The sequence below is a fragment of the Capsicum annuum genome, chromosome 12 (assembly GCF_002878395.1).
Source record: "Capsicum annuum cultivar UCD-10X-F1 chromosome 12, UCD10Xv1.1, whole genome shotgun sequence".
Lineage (NCBI taxonomy): Eukaryota > Viridiplantae > Streptophyta > Magnoliopsida > Solanales > Solanaceae > Capsicum > Capsicum annuum.
The window spans coordinates 230,759,822-230,776,500 of NC_061122.1; the positions used below are offsets into that span (position 1 = coordinate 230,759,822).

The following is a 16,679-nucleotide window of genomic DNA, read 5'->3' on the forward strand; positions in this document are numbered from 1 at the left end:
GTATAGTTTGGTTTGTACTTCGTAGCTGTAAGATGGGAAAGACAGACATATTATGAAATTATTTTAGTTAACCCAGCTTACATAGCGGATTACTTATTCCATCATTTTAGTAAAAATAATGTAATTAAATAATTGTGAGATTAAATAATATTCATTATTATATACTTTATTTCAGTCGAGTGTTTATCGAAAATGATTTTTCTATCTCTACGAAGTAGAGGTCGTAGCGCATGCATATATTCTTGATTCTACCAATGTTATCATAAGTAATAGGGCAAACCACATAAATTCAGACAGTTTGAAGCTTAATTATAGAAAATTTCTATATTTTGCATAATTATTAAAAATCTCAAATTTGAGTCTATCGAAATACATAATTAGCTCCCGTTATATGTTTTTTATTTTATTTTGGGTCTGTTACATCCAACGAAGATATAATTTTTTCTAAATAAAAATACATAATTAGCTCCCGATACATTTCGATTTTGTATCTGTCGAGATACGTAATTAACTCCCCGATACATCTAATAAAGATACATAATTAATTAAAATTTTTATAATTATTTTATAAAGATGAAAATTTGTGTAAATATGATAAGTTAAGATGGAGGTTTATATTATTTTTTCATAAAATAATCTCATAAAAGTTATTATCCTTGCCACACCCTTAAATACTTCTTTAGAGATTCCGATTCCGTAGAAAAAGTCAGCACGTGTTTTCACGTAGTCCAAGTGGCCCAATTAATAAATAAACTACTTATAAAAGCCAAATATCCATCAAAGAAAACTTCAAACTTCAAACTTCAAAAATCACAAATTCTACCTTCCCTAAAGACACATACCAAAAAAAATCTTATAAGTTTTTCTTTTATCAAATTTAGTGACAAATGGTAATAATACAGCAACAACAACAACAAGAAGAAGAAATAATAAGAAGTGATCAAAGAGGTAAAAAGGGAATGCGAATAGGTAAATATGAGTTTGGAAGAACATTAGGACAAGGTAATTTTGGCAAAGTAAAGTATGCAAAACATATAGATTCTGGTAAATCTTTTGCTATAAAGATTTTGGAGAAACATAGGATTCATGATCTCAGAATTACTGATCAGGTATGTTCTTGTTTTTTTTTTTTTGTTGTCGGATTTAGAATTTAGACGTTGTGAGTAATGAGTTGTAATTGGAGTGGAGTTAGGTAGAGTCGAGGAGATTTAGTTGAATCATTCTTTAATCTTTCGGAAACAGTTTCTCTATATCTACGAGTAGAGGTATAGTTTGTTTATACTAGCTATGTTGTTATTATTGTTGTTCGGGTTTAGATTTGTGGGTTGTAATTACGATGGAGGTAGGTAAAGTCGAGGAGGTTTAGCTGAATCATTCTTTGTTCTTTCGGAAACAATTTTGCTATATCTACGAGTAGAGGTATAGTTTGTTTATACTAGGTATGTTGTTATTGTTGTTGTTTCAGTTTAGATTTCTGGGTTTTAGATATGGTATGTGTATACTAGATACGTTGTTATTATTGTCGTCATTGGAATTTAGATTTGTAGGTTGTGATTGGGGCGGAGTTAGGTAGAGTCGAGGAGGTTTAGTTGAATCATTCTTCTCTTTCTTTCCTTTTTAAGGGAAATTTCAACGTAACTAATAAAATTGTTATTATGAAATTAGAAGTAATGAGTTCAAGTCGCTGAAAGAGTCTATTGCAGAAATGCAAGAAGCTACTCTTGTTTGGCTTTTTTTGGTTCGATCTTTCATTGAATTCCGCATATAATGAAACTTTAGTGTACGGAATTTTTTTTTTTTTGGAAAGTTTACTGAAGCGGAGCGACGTAGAACGGTGGGGTTCAATTCAATCACTTTTCTCTCTCTTTTTGGGTGGATTTCGAAATTTCAATGTGATGGGTTTCGATAGAAGTGGAGCTAGATAGAGCTAATGGTTCAACTGAATTCTCTTCGTTCAAAAAATCTTATCGAATGAAGAAGGCTAAATTGGAATTTTTCGATTATTAGATGAATTATTGAATAATAATTTTGACATACTGAAAAATTATTTTTTTCTTTCTCTCTTTCTTTGCGTTATTTTCGTCTCCGCGAATCGCGGAGTTAAACGTGTTGGATTCTGATCGGAATGAAGTATACGTCGAGCTATGATGCTTCAATTGAATCCTCTTCGTTCAAAAATTTTATAAAGCTTAAACACATAAAGAATTTCAAAATTTATTAAGTCACATTTTCAAATTTCAAATCTGACATTCTATGATTTTCAAAAAATGTAAGATCGTCAAAATATAACATAAGACCTTTTGTGTCTGCTTGACAAAATCTAAATAAGAGAAAAAGGTGATGTTAGATCAAGATCTAGTAAGGTTTAGCCCTTTATTTCTTCGAGTTATAATAAAGGAAAAAAAATTGAATTTGTCAAACATAATTCTGAAATTCTTATTTATATATATAAAATTAAAATACCTTCAATTAATTAAGTTTTTAATCTTTATGATTATTATTTGCAGATAAAGAGGGAGATTCGAACATTAAAAGTCCTCAAGCATCCAAACGTTGTTAGATTATATGAGGTATGATAAATACTTATTCATATTATACGTTTATTTTAAATAAAGTAATTATTATATGGTTGAATATGATAAACATTCGATACGAATAAATTTTTATCGATTCGTTTTTATCTCCTTATTAAGTTTGAATTTGAATGAGTAATTTCTTTCTCTAAGTGTTTTTTTTTACTTTTTTTGAAAGAGTATTATTTTTGTTCTTTCTTCATTGTCTTATATGTTGTTTAAATTAAATAATACTAGTGAGTTTTATTTTTTATTATTTTCCATTTGCATACTTTCCCAAAAGGCAAAATTCATGTTTGCTTTAAGTAAAGAACAATTGTTCACAACCTTACACGTTTAAAAGATTGCTTTCTTCTTTACTTTTTTTAACTTTCATTATCGCATTATTTTTTTGTTATTATTATTATTATTTAAAAAATATTATATATTAATTTGTATTGCATTATTTTATTTTTGTCGCTGTCCTTATTTTTTTTAATTTTCATTTTATAACTACTTTAAAATATTTTACTTGAGCTGAGAGTTCACCAAAATAATTTTTTTATCTTTATAAATTAACGTAATAAAATCTACGTATATTTAATCCTTGCTAGAGTTGTCATTGTTATACAATTTAAGTTTATAATAAGCGTATAATATATGCACATTGATTACACTTAAATAATACCGGCTAAAAATTGTAAAAAATATAAAAAAGAAAGGGTTATTTTTGTTTTGAATTTTGTTGAAATGCTATGTAGGATAAAAGTCAGTTGAATTTATCTTGTCCCAAAAAGGTTAATTAATTTTTTAATGTTTTCATAATTTAATAGTCCTATTATGACTAATAATGTGTGTTTAGATTGATTTTATCCTTAAAATTTTGGTTTGTGCTTATCTGCTTTGTAAAGTCTTCTTTTTTAAATTTTAAATATTTGTGTAATCATCTGACTCAATAATCTAGATTCATGTTAATGTATGACTCGTTAAAAAAGGAAAAAAATTCTTATTGGGATTTCGCCAATTCAAAAGCATATTTTCCCATATAAGCATCCAGTAATTTCGAATTATGATCAAAGTTACTATGATATATTTTAATTTCACAGGATAATTCAATTTTAACGTATTTTTGTCATCCTTTTGTGCTGACATGACACCTTTTATATAAATGGAGATCACGTTAAAGGTGTCATGTCAGCTAAGAAGATTGATAAAAATACGTTAAAATCTAATTTAGGAGGGTAATATGACCTACGTGAAGTTGGAGTATGTCGTAGCAAATTTGATCGTAATTCAGGAGTACTAATGCTTTCCTCTATTAATAATAACATATTCAGTATAATTCCGTTAATAAGATGTGGTACAGTGTATTCAAATATCATTCATACCTTTACGAGGTAGAGAGGCTATTTTCATAAACCCTCATTTCAAAAGGAAAGTATGCGACACAAGATCGTAGGAAAAGAGATTATATAAACTGTAAAAATTGTTTCTTGCAGAAATATGATGTAAGATTGCGTTGGTTTAGCCCTACTTCGCATATATTGGGATCTTTAATATACCATACTGTCCTTTTTTTTAATGTATAAGACATTAATAGTTTAAAAATATTTGTACGTGCTGAAAGTTGGCTCGAACACTTTTGATAATTATTTTGATTTTGATATAAGAAAATATGGATGAGGACACTCTAGCCGTCTCTATCCATATTTTGACTTTATATAATATACTTAATAAAATACCGCATTTCGTCCTTTGAGACTGGCTCACTGGTTTGAAGGATGGTAGTTCATCAAAGCTATCTGAGATCGATTCCCTACTCAATGTCTTCCCTACTCAATGTCTTTGAGCCATGAGTCTGTCACGTAAAATTTACGTAGTGTGATTTATATCCCCTGTGTGATTTGCAGGCTACCCAGTACACATGTCTAAAGGGTGTAGCGGCTACGGGTTTTTCGGGGTTAAAAAAAAAAATACCCCATTCCTCCATTGATTTTTTGTATTAACTATCAACTAGGACACATGATTTTTTGTTTTTAAAAATGGGGTTAGGTCCCACTCATATATAGGAAGAATAGACCATTTGTTACAAATTTAGCCACATAAATATGAAAGGCTCAAAGAGCTTTTGGACACCATTAATTATTTTTGACATTGACAGAAAACTATTTTTTTTTCTTTTTTGATAGTAATAGCATGGTCTAGTCACCTTCCAATAATATGATGAAAAATAATTGCATAGAGTTTTAAATTTCACAAGTGAAACACTGTAAATATGTGATAATGATTTTTTTTTTTTATTGGCATAATATATCTGGGGCGGCTCAATCATTTTAGTGGCCTAAGGTAAAATTTAAACGGGACCTTAAATTTTTAAGAAAAAAATAAATATATATATTTTTATAAAGTCTATATTTTAGATAGTTTGAGATGCAAAGTTATTAATATTTTTTTTAAGTCGATTTCTTTTAATAATTCTTTTTCTGTTCATATTATCTATGCATTTAATCATTCTTGAAACATAGTACTTTAAAGTTTAAATACATCAAACTTTTAATAATTCTTTACTTTTATATAACAAGTTTATTTTTTTTATGAATAGTACTTCATAATAATAATAATAATAATAATAATAAAACTATAATCTATTATTATAAAAAAAAATTGATGCCTTCGTATTTGGAGGTCTAAGGCGGTTGCCTATTTTTTTAATAGTTAGAGTCGCCCCTGTAATAGATACACGTATTTTTTAATTTTGAGTGTATAAATAGACACATGCGTTTTATTTGGCGCGCTATATGGCGATTTGCGTCCTACGTGACGACCTACATTTGTATAAAGTTGAACAAGTAGACACATGCATCTTATTTGGCGCGCTATATGGCGATTTGGGTCTTACATGACATCCTACATTTGCATAAAGTTGAACAAGTAGACACATGCGTCTTATTTGGCGCGCTATATGACAATTTGCGTCCTACATGACGACCTACATTTGTATAAAGTTGAACAAGTAGACACATGCATCATATTTGGCACGCTATATGGCGATTTGGGTCTTACATGACATCCTACATTTGTATAAAGTTGAACAAGTAGACACGTCTTATTTGATGCACTATATGGCGATTTGCGTCTTGCATGACATCCTACGTATATTATGTCACACGTAGGGTAAGTTAAAGGGCGTGTTTATTATATAACTTAGGCCAATTTAAAAGACACGTTTCTTATAGGAGTAAAAATAATTATTTGTGAATTTTTTTTAGTTTAATAAAATGACAATGTAAAAATAGTGTTACTAGTCAAATTTGACGTAATTTTTTAAGTGATCATTTGTTTCTGACATATAAACAGGTATTAGCAAGCAAAACCAAGATTTACATGGTATTGGAATATGTAAATGGTGGTGAATTATTTGACAGAATTGTAAGTAAATTTTCTTAATTTGTCATTAACCTTTTTTTTTTTTCTTGCATTAAATTCTTGGAAATTAACTATCTCCATTAATTAATAGGCTTCTAAAGGGAAATTATCAGAATCACAAGGCAGAAAATTATTTCAACAATTAATTGATGGTGTTAGTTATTGCCATGACAAAGGTGTCTTCCATAGAGACCTCAAGGTAAATATATTGTACAATAAATGCAAGTATTTATTTTTTAAAAATATGAAAAATAAGATAAATATTCGTGTTTGTTATCGTATTATTTGTTATTACTACTGTTCTTTTCTTCATTAATGTTAGCATTATTTCCTTTTCATATTATTTTCAGAGATACGCATCCGGTACTCCGAACTACGATCAAAGTTGCTACAACACACTCCAACTTCACGGAGGTCCTATTACTCCTGAACTCAATTTCAGCGTATTTTTGCTACCCTTTTGTGCTGATGTGCACTTTTATTACATAAAATGAGCCCACGTCAAAGGTGCCACATCAGGTAAAAAGGTTGACAAAAGGTGTCACCGTCAGCTAAAAAGATTGACAAAAATATGCTAAAAATCTATTTCAGGGGGTAATAGAACACTCTTGAAGTTGGAGTGTGTCGTAGCAAGTTTGGTCATAGTTCAGGGGTTACTAGATGCTTTACTCTTATTTTTATGTGGTTACTTGATCCGAAGGTCCTTCGGAAACAGTCTCTCTACCTTCACATGTTATTGTTGTTGTTGTAAAGTTTTTTCATTGGAAAATTCTCACAACCATATAATAGTATATATTAATACTCGTTCGCACAAAATGCAGCTAGAGAATGTTCTCATTGATGGAGGAAGAAACATAAAGATAACAGATTTTGGACTAAGTGCATTGCCTCAACATTTAAGGGTATGGTACTTAACTTGTGACTACTATTCGTCGAGGCGAATCTAGAATTTAGAGTTGATGGGTTCAGTATGGATGTGATCGACTATATATAGAGAGAGGGACTATACGATATTTTAATTTTACCCTGTGTTATACTTTGGTATCATTTATACCCTTGTCGTTCGCAAATCATCTTGTATTTGTCCTTGGACCTAATGGAGTTCAAACTTGAAGTATAATCATAGTAAAACGGATGATAAAATTAAGATATTTCGTATAGTAAATGGGTAAACTTGGACCTCTTTATTGCGCATGTTTACATTTTCTTGAATCATTCACGCATGTATAAGTGACTCGAGACAGAAGTAGTAGATTTCAGTGGAACTCATTGACTCGTTCTAGATCCGCCTCTGACTATTAGTCGTGCTACGCTCTTCTTCATTTGAAGAGGAGCCTTGGAGTAACTGGTAAAGTTGTTGCCATGTGACCAGGAGGTCACGGGTTCAAGCCTTGGAAACAGCCTCTGGCAGAAATGCAAGGTAAGGCTGCGTACAATATATCCTTGTGGTGGGCCCTTTCCCGAACCCTGCGCATAGCGAGAGCTTTAGTGCACCGGACTGCCCTTTAGCCTCTTCTTCACTTGCTTTTACATACATGCATGTTTTTCTTGTTGTTGTTGTTGTTGTGAAGCTTAGTTAGCTCTCTTGTTGTTGTTGTTGTGAAGCTTAGTTAGCTCTCTTGTTCATCTATAGGATGATGGATTGTTGCATACAACATGTGGTAGTCCCAATTATGTTGCTCCTGAAGTTCTATCTAACAGAGGATATGATGGTGCAACATCAGATACTTGGTCATGTGGTGTCATTTTATATGTCATCCTCACTGGCTTTTTACCCTTTGATGATAGAAATCTTGCAGTGCTTTATCATAAGGTTTGTTTCCTTTTCTCGATTGTGCACACGTATAGTGGCAGATCCAAAATTTAGACGTTGTGGGTTCTGATATGCATATTTAAATTTATCTGTACCTATTTTTCACGCATATATAGAGGGAGGGGAGCCTTGGTGTAACTTATAAAGATGTTGCCTCACAAGTTCGAGCTGTGGAAACAGCCTCTTGCAGAAATGTAGGGGTAAGGCTGTGCACAATAGACCCTTGTGGTCCGGCCCTTCTCCAGGGTTCTCATATGTATGTTTAACTTTATCAATACTTATTTTTCACGCATATATAGAGGGCGGGGAGCCTTGGCGTAACTTATAAAGGTGTTGCCTCACAAGTTCGAGTTGTGGAAATAGCCTCTTGCAGAAATGTAAGGATAAGGCTATGCACAATAGACCCTTATGGTCCGCCCTTCTCCAGGGTTCAGGGTTCTGATACGTATGTTTAACTTTATATGTACTTATTTTTCATGCATATATAGAGGGATCTACCTGAAGGGGAGCTTTGACGTAACTTATAAAAGTGTTGTCTCACAAGTTCGAGCTGTGGAAACAGCCTCTTGTAGAAATGTAGGGGTAAGACTGTGCACAATAGACCCTTGTGGTCCAGCCCTTCTCCAGGGTTCTGATATGTATGTTTAACTTTATTAGTACTTATTTTTCACGCATATATAGAGGGATCGACCTGAAGGGGAGCCTTGATGTAACTTATAAAGGTGTTGCCTCACAAGTTCGAGCTGTGGAAACAGTCTCTTGCAGAAATGTAGGGGTAAGGCTGTGCACAATAGACCCTTGTGGTCCGTCCCTTCTCCAGGGCTCGCGCATAGCAAGAGCTCATGGTTGGATCTTCCATTGTCTGTGTTTTATATGGAATCGTCTTTGGTAGCGAAGTTTTTTAATATTGTTTTTAGGGATGTGAAAACAGATATTTAAGGGCGATGCTCCAATACCAAAGTGGTTATCACAAGGAGCAAAGAATCTTATAAGGAGGATTCTTGATCCAAATCCACAAACTCGAATAACAATGGCGGAAATTAAAGAAGATGAATGGTTTAAACAAGATTATACTCCTGCAATTCCCGATGAAGAGGAAGATTTGGAAAGCGACGACGCATCCTCAGATGATGAAGTGTTGACAGTACATGATGCAGTATGAACTTTGATCCTTGAATATTTTCTTTCATGTCTTGCATTATGTTCGTGTCTGTGGAACTGATCGATCGTCTTATCTAAAAGCTTAAACTGTTAGAGATGCTATATACGCCTTCATTACATGTGTTCAGACACTTTTTGATGGCCTAGCACGTTAAATAATGGCTGACCATGAGAACTTGTACCTCTATCTGCTCTGATACCATATTGGAGTAACTGGTAAAGTTACTGTCATGTGACCATGAGGTCACAGGTTCAAGCCGTGGAAACAGCCTCTTGCATAACTGCAGGGTAAGGTTGTGTACAATAGACTCTTATAGTCCGGCACTTCCCCAGACTCCGCACATAGCGGGAGCTTTAGTGTACCGGGTTGTGCTTTATTGTATCTTTTAACAGTGTTAAGATTTTTGATTAATTGATCTTCTTTATATCCTTGGCACAGCCAATTGACACAGAAAGGGATTCAGAATCACCTTCTCTTATCAATAATGCCTTTCAACTTATCGGAATGTCCTCATGTCTTGATCTTTCTGGTTTTTTTGAAAATGAGGTAAATTCCTATGACCTTAATTTCTTCGAATCATACAAGGATCGGTCACGAAAAAAACTAGACTTAATTACGTGGAATTTATTCAGGATGCTTCCGAGAGGAAAATCAGGTTCACGTCTAACCTCTCTCCGAAAGAATTGTTAGAACGGATTGAGAATTTAGCAGTTCAAATGGGATTTCAAGTCCAGAAAAAAACTGGAAAGGTTAGTACATATATGTTCATATGTTTATGCTTTGCATTATAATATGAGTTTACGTTCCAAAAAACACCTAAAGTATCCCGGATTTTGAGTTTCATACTTGAACTATGATCAAATGTTTATCGAAATACACCTCAACTATCAGTTGTTCACTTTTCCTATCTGAAATGTCCCGTTGTTCAGGTAGGAAAAGTGAACAGCTGTAGTTGAAGCATGATAAATATTTGGTGATAGTTCAGGTATGAAATTCAAAAAATCGAGATACTTTAAGTGTGATCAAATGTTCATCGAAACACGCCTCAACTATCTGCTGTTCACTTCTCCTACCTGAAATATCACCGTTGTTCAGGTTGGAAAAGTGAACAACTGATAGTTGAAGCATGTTTCGATAAATACTTGCTGATAGTTCAGGTATGAAATTCTAAATCGAGATACTTTAGGTGTGTTTTTCACCCTTCTATCTTCGTATATTCACCGATAAAAAACCTCGTTTATGTGTTTGTATTGTAGTTAAAAGTATTGCTAGAACACAAAGGTCAAAAAACACAAGCCAATCTTTCAATAGTAGCAGAGGTAAGTAACATACGAGATACTTAACTCCGCTTTGTTTTCATGAATAATACAACAAAGTCGTAAAATCCAACATTTTTACCGAATTCTCAGGTTTTCGAGATAAGTACATCCTTGTATGTTGTAGAGTTACAAAAATCTTCGGGAGATTCTACGGTATATAGACAGGTATATACCTCTATCCCTCGTCTAGACAGAGGTAGATCCAGGACGAGTTCTGTGAATTCAACTAAACTACTGGCTCGAGATCCTGGATTCGCCTCTAGTCCTCGAACCTCAGACACTGATCAACTTTTTTTCATTACACAGCTGTGTAACAGATTATCGGACGAATTGGGAGTCCAGCAAAGTGAAGAACTCCAGCCAACCTAACTTGTGAAAGACGGAACTTTTACCATTCTTTTATTATCCAGGAACAAAGAATTACCTCAACAATTGAGAGTAATAGAGTAGAAGATTGTAAATGAGATGCAACTATAAATATAATGTCATTTTGTAATGTTCATGTAACAAGTGTTAAATAAAATAAAAGCACTCATGTCACTAAAGCTTATTATGCGCGGGTTCAGGGAAGGGCCGAACCACAATGACTTATTGTAGGTAGCTCTACCTTGCATTTTTGCAAGAGACTGTTTCCACGGCTTGACCCCGTGACCTCCTGGGCACATAAGCTTTTCTCTTTCTGCTGGGTAACTCTCAAATCGGATCATGTATTTTGGAACATATCGTTACAACATGTACACGTATTTGGGTTTTTTTTCGCTTTGTTCCTGAACAGCATTAACAAAAATAATTCGAAACCTAACTATAGTCTGAGAGAAATGAACAATACATGCAGAGTCATAAAAAATTCCTGAGGGCCAGTGGCACACGGTTTGAAACTCGGTGGATAATGGGACAGCCTCTCTACCCGTATCTACTTAAATACCAGTTTTTTCATCTGTAACAACAGTATTCAAACTTGTAGCATGCACCTAACCCACACATCATGTGCTCTTACCGCTAGACCAAGGGCCTGGGGGCGGGTTTTTCCTTTTGTTCTAAATGTAGACAATCTATGAGTACATATACACAGACAATTCAGCAGATTGTCGAAAGCAATGTTCCCTTCATCATACAAACATTGATTCGAGATCCAAATACCATAGCGAAGAATGAGAACATACACCAGGCGTAAGTAAATTTTCCAATCCAACTGATACACTACGTATATATATGCACTCACATGTGTACATTCCGGGGATAAAATACTATGTACAAGAGTTGTACAGAAACGATACATACTAAAACATACAGATACATTACATTTGATTGAGACCGTGCACAAACAACTATTATTCAGAGGGGATTCAATATCTTTTCCGCGGAAAGATATCTACTTTGAGACATCAAAAAGCCCCAGTATAGAGCACGAACCTTCTCAATAGATACATACACAAAGAACACAGATTTAACAGAATGATACTAATTCGTTACCAGACTATCACCTTGCTGTGTACTGTACAATGGAATCAAACCGGTTTCATTTCCTATTTGCAGCTTTTCGTTTAACAGTGTTTGATAATGATCATCTCTATCTTCTAAATTCCTGATGAACTCAACCTGAAACAACATTAATGCTATCGTCAAAAGTTGAACGAGTTAAAGAATAATTTTACGTAGAAACTTGCTTGTATGTCATCTGACATGAACCGGAAAGTTTTCTGCAATTCCCAGAACCACTGGAAATTTTGTAATTCGGAGAAACTTTTGTCGGTGCAATACTACTTTCACATTCAATCTTGCCAAAACAACAATATCTATGCTCATGTACCTGGTTCTGAAATAAATCGAATTCATCTGAGCTCAAAAAACCGTCACTGTTTGAATCAAGAAGTTGCATCATCTCCCGCGCATCATCTCCTGGGGCACCGAGATCTTCCATCACTTCCATAAGTTCGTCAATGCTTATTTTACCATCTCCATTCTTGTCAAGAAGACGGAACACCCTTCCTCTCTTGTCAGTTTCCAGACCTTTGTGATTCGCCGAAGGAAAATCTTGAAGGCGCAATGCTGCAAGCTCTGCTGCAGCCATCATGATTGCCTTCAGGTGCTTTGCCTGTATATGATTTGACGGCAAATGTTGTTGTTATTGCACTACGTAAGAAAAAACAGTTATTACCGAGGCTCCGGTCAGATCAAAATACAAGAATTGCATTCTTCTGAAACAACATTGAAGGCATAACTAGTGAAAGAAGAAAAAGGAAAGACAAAAGTCTTGGGATCGAAATAATCAGGTGTCATGCGGAAACTGACAAAAGCAAACCTCGAAAGACGATAAATGAGACATGCCAAGAAAGAGTGACGTAGACTATATTGGCCCGTCAAAAGAGAAATATGCTAAAAGAGATGCAATAATTTAACGTAGTTCGGTCAACATCTTATCATGAATCCAGTTTTGATGACAATTCCAATCATAGATTCTTTAATTAAGAGGGCAGCCCGATGTGCTAAAGCTCCCGCAATGCGCAGGGTCCGGGGAGGCGGGAAAGGGCCCCACCACAAAGGTGTATTGTACGCAGCCTTACCTTACATTTTTGCCTGAGGCTGTTTCTTATGTTTAAAATATACCGGCATTATGAATGGGATCGAATATGATGTTTACCTCTTCAGGATCAGTAACACCGCCCTTGTACAACGCATGAGACGCTGCTCCTCCAGACGCTAGTATATCCATTTCTGCTGTTCGTATTTGAATTTCCATTAGAGGTCTGGTCCGACCATTTTCACCGGTATCAACAGCCATGTGCAAACTCTTATATCCGTTAGCTTTAGGCCTTAAGATATAGTCTTTCGACCTACTTGGTATCTCTTCCCACAAAGATTGGACGACTTCGCGTGCCCTGTAGCAAGCCTTTTCCCCCATTTCTGACTCGTCTACGCCTGATAAAGGAGTCAATATAACTCTTAGACCTAAGATGTCATTCACCTCTTCAAGCTTTCGACCATCTCTCAAGAGCTTCTTCATGGTGCTATAACGACTTTTGTAACGACCCTCAACAGATATCTTACTCACAATTTCCGTTAACAGTGGATCAGATTTGAGGGACTGAAGCAGCTGCTCCTTGCAGACATCAATCAAAGGCTTGTTTCCAGACTCGTGACTTCGCAACCACGCGTCAAGATAAAGATACGAGTAAGGAAACAAGTATCGGAAAGATAGATCCTCGAGTTCAAGAGATAACAAGTTAGTTCCGATGGCATGTGCTAAAGGAGCATGTAGTTTCATAACCTCAAGTCCTATCATCTGCTGCCGGTACCTAGGTAAATAATCAAGGTGCCTCATCATATCGAGCTTGATAGCAAGGTCTAACACTAACGCCCTAACATCATAGTATGTCAGACAAAATTTCCTCAATGCTGTTGCGCTATCATCATCCAATACTTCTACCTTTAACGACATATGCTTCACACGTAAACTTTCATGCAATAAATGAGAGGTACTGGTACCAATCCGATCCCTCACGTCATATATTGAGATAGCACCTGCCTCGAGAACTTCTCTTAGTAGACCAGTGGATATAACTTCAGCATCCATCTGTAACAAATGGCAAATACCTTTTAGCTTTTGCTTAAACTAAGTGTGCACACACGCATACACATACAGACAGAGCAATAGCAAACTTCCAACAAGGGGTTATGAAGCCATACTTCAAGTATTTACGAGTAAACTGGGAATGAGGCCCGCATCAAAGGTGCCACGTCAGCTAAAAAGGTTGACAAAAGGAGTCACGTCAGCTAAAAGGGATGACAAAAATACGCTAAAATTTAGTTCAGGGGTAATAGGACTCCCGTGAAGTTGGAGCGTGTCGTAGCAAATTTGGTCATACCCTCGTGAAGTTGGAGTGTGTCGTAGCTAATTGAGTCATAATTCAGGAGGTACTAGATGCTTTACTCTTAAATTTATACAGTGACAAATAATACTCCCCTATTCAATTGTCTTACTTTCCTTTCTATCCCGTTGAAAAAAGAATGACTCTTTCTCTTTACGGCAACTCTTTAATTCTAACTTCCATGTGACATATTTAAAACCACAAGATTAATGGGCATTTTAATACATTCTACATATCTTTAGTTTAACACCACACATTTAAAAGTCTTCGTTACTTTCTTAAACTACGTGTAAGTCAAAATTAGGTAAACAAATTGAATCAGAGGGATCACTTATTAGTTTTTTGACTTTACTGTTAACAATGTTAAGTGAAAATCAACACTATAAACATCAAGTGCGAGTAAATTTTTATCCGTAAATCAGCTAAAATAGTTTGCTAATAGTTTTCTAACTTTACTGTTGACAAAGTTGAGTGAAAATCAACACTATAAACATCGAGTGCGAGTAAATTTTTACCAGTAAATCAACTAAAATAGTTTCCTAATAGTTTTCTAACTTTACTGTTAACAAAGCTAAGTGGAAATCAACACTATAAACATCGAGTGAGAGTAAATTTTTACCAGTAAATCAGCTAAAATAGTTTGCTATTAGTTTTCTAACTTTACTGTTAACAAAGCTAAGTGAAAATCAACACTATAAACATCGAGTGCGAGTAAATTTTTACCTGTAAATCAGCTAAAATAACAGCAACAGACAAAGCTCTAGAAAGTGGAGCTCTACCATCAGGAGCAAGTGGAAGTGACTGAAGAATTGGAATACACAATTTCAGACTTTTAAACAACAATCTTGAAGAGCTAGTAGAAAGTACAGTATTATCCATTCTTTCAGTTAACTCATTAAATGCACCAACTAACTCCACCACCATTTTCCCACCAGGTTGTTCCGGCCCCGCCACCACCATCTCCGCTGCCGTTGCTGAAGCTCTCACGGCAGCGGAGATATGGCGGGGCCAGAGATCAGTCTGATGTACTAAAGTTTTCGTTATGCATGGAATGCATGGGGCCGAACCACGAGAATTTATTAAGTGGAGGTTCATACTGGAGTAGAGAAAAATGGGTTTACAGAGATTTTGTAAAATAAAAAAGATGTTCCATGGTTGAGATAATTTTTTTTTTTCTGAATTTATTAAGTAGACTTTATTTTATATGGATAGTGGCATGCCACGTTTTGAATATGACAATCTTAAATATTATCTGAAATATTGAGGTTTAATTTGTGTTCACCAATGATGGGAAGTAGCTGCAATAAGTAGTTTTTTTTTTTTTTTAATTTGATATTCATACTTCCATTAAAGTTTGACTAAATAAAAGCAACTCGACTTCTTCCTAAGAACTTCACTTTTGATAAGTGTAGTGTTTGAGTCGTTCCATCAAAGTTAGAACAGATGCACAAGGATATAAAGAAAGCACCTAATATTTTATCGCTGCAGAATTTAAGAGATAAGCATCTAGTACTCCTGAATTATGATCAAATTTGCTACGATACTTTAATCTTTTTAGCTGACGTGACACATGACAGTTCTTCATGTGCCTCACGTGTTTAACTTAATGCAAGGTGTCATATCAATATGAAAGAGTGACAAAAATACGCTAAAATTGAGTTCAGGAGGTAATAGGATCCCGTAAAGTTGAAGTATATCGTAGTGACTTTGATCATAATTCACAAGGGTTCTGAATGCTTATATCGAATTTTAAACCAAAAACTTCATAATACTCAATTCATTTCATTGACCCTGAGCCACACTTTGGATTCTTTCTTTCAAGTATTTTGCCATTAAAACTATAGTCGGAAACAATTGCCATTACCAATCTCTTTTATGAGCTGAAGTAAGCCTGTCAAATGGGTCGGTTTGACCCGACCCGACCCTCTTAGAGACCCGACCCGATCAGTTCACGGGCTGGGCCAAAACAATTTTTGGACTCGGTTAACTTGGCCCGGATCCAACCCGGATCAGGCCCGTCGGTTAATCGGACCTGTCCAATTCTATTTTTTTTTTAAATAAATCGAATTTGGGGTTTTGGGCCAAAGTATATATGTGTATATATTTTTTGTAGACTCTAAAGTAGGTAGTATATATTTAACGTATACATGTGTATATATTTTATAAAGTAGTAGTATATAACTATATATAGTGTGTGTATATATTGTAGTATATGTTTTATTTAAAGTAGTACATATATTGAATGGTATGTATATATGTGTATATATTTTCTATAGACTCTAAAGTTTAAAGTAGTATATATATTTAACTAACGTATAGTCGTATACCTGATTACATGTGTAATTGTGTATATGTGTATATGTTTTTTAAATTCTAATGTCGTATATACTATATATATAGTGTATATATATTGTGTGTATATTGTTTAACGTATTTAAAATGTATATAGGTGGGTATATATAGTGTATATTGAAGAAAAACTTTTACGGTTTTTTTTTCCGATTTTGACCCTGACTGGACCGGGTTACGTGTAATGGA

The 16,679-nt window shown here is 34.5% G+C and overlaps 2 protein-coding genes across 4 annotated transcripts; one reads left to right on the plus strand and one right to left on the minus strand.

The window, feature by feature from the left end:
- The first annotated feature begins 769 nt into the window (after positions 1 to 769).
- On the plus strand, positions 770 to 10,817 carry LOC107851417 (CBL-interacting serine/threonine-protein kinase 1). 3 transcript variants are annotated; one of them, XM_016696417.2, is made up of 12 exons: positions 770 to 1,109; positions 2,508 to 2,570; positions 5,910 to 5,981; positions 6,070 to 6,177; positions 6,800 to 6,880; positions 7,612 to 7,791; positions 8,723 to 8,947; positions 9,392 to 9,499; positions 9,586 to 9,702; positions 10,210 to 10,272; positions 10,363 to 10,437; positions 10,579 to 10,817. In XM_016696417.2, the coding sequence occupies exons 1-12, from the start codon at positions 888 to 890 to the stop codon at positions 10,639 to 10,641; spliced, it is 1,377 nt and encodes a 458-aa protein (XP_016551903.2). In that variant the 5' UTR covers positions 770 to 887; the 3' UTR covers positions 10,642 to 10,817. The 3 variants fall into 3 exon arrangements, with proteins under 3 accessions (XP_016551903.2, XP_047257279.1, XP_047257278.1); XM_047401323.1 differs by lacking the exon at positions 7,612 to 7,791; XM_047401322.1 differs by lacking the exon at positions 6,800 to 6,880.
- A 634-nt stretch (positions 10,818 to 11,451) lies between these two features.
- LOC107851217 (probable GTP diphosphokinase CRSH, chloroplastic) lies at positions 11,452 to 15,365 on the minus strand. Its single transcript, XM_047401321.1, has 4 exons — positions 14,865 to 15,365; positions 12,914 to 13,846; positions 12,083 to 12,367; positions 11,452 to 11,871 (listed from the first exon to the last, which is right to left on the minus strand). The coding sequence occupies exons 1-4, from the start codon at positions 15,234 to 15,236 to the stop codon at positions 11,734 to 11,736; spliced, it is 1,728 nt and encodes a 575-aa protein (XP_047257277.1). The 5' UTR covers positions 15,237 to 15,365; the 3' UTR covers positions 11,452 to 11,733.
- Between the last annotated feature and the right edge of the window lie 1,314 nt (positions 15,366 to 16,679).

Coding starts and splice junctions, on each gene's coding strand:
- LOC107851417 (XM_016696417.2), top strand. CDS start 888: ATGGTAATAATACAGCAACAACAACAACAAGAAGAAGAAATAATAAGA. Junction 7,792..8,722: donor TTGCAGTGCTTTATCATAAG/GTTTGTTTCCTT, acceptor ATGTGAAAACAG/ATATTTAAGGGCGATGCTCC. Junction 10,438..10,578: donor ATTCTACGGTATATAGACAG/GTATATACCTCT, acceptor TTCATTACACAG/CTGTGTAACAGATTATCGGA.
- LOC107851217 (XM_047401321.1), bottom strand. CDS start 15,236: ATGAACCTCCACTTAATAAATTCTCGTGGTTCGGCCCCATGCATTCCA. Junction 12,368..12,913: donor GTGTTACTGATCCTGAAGAG/GTAAACATCATA, acceptor AATCATATACAG/GCAAAGCACCTGAAGGCAAT. Junction 11,872..12,082: donor TCGATTTATTTCAGAACCAG/GTACATGAGCAT, acceptor ATGTTGTTTCAG/GTTGAGTTCATCAGGAATTT.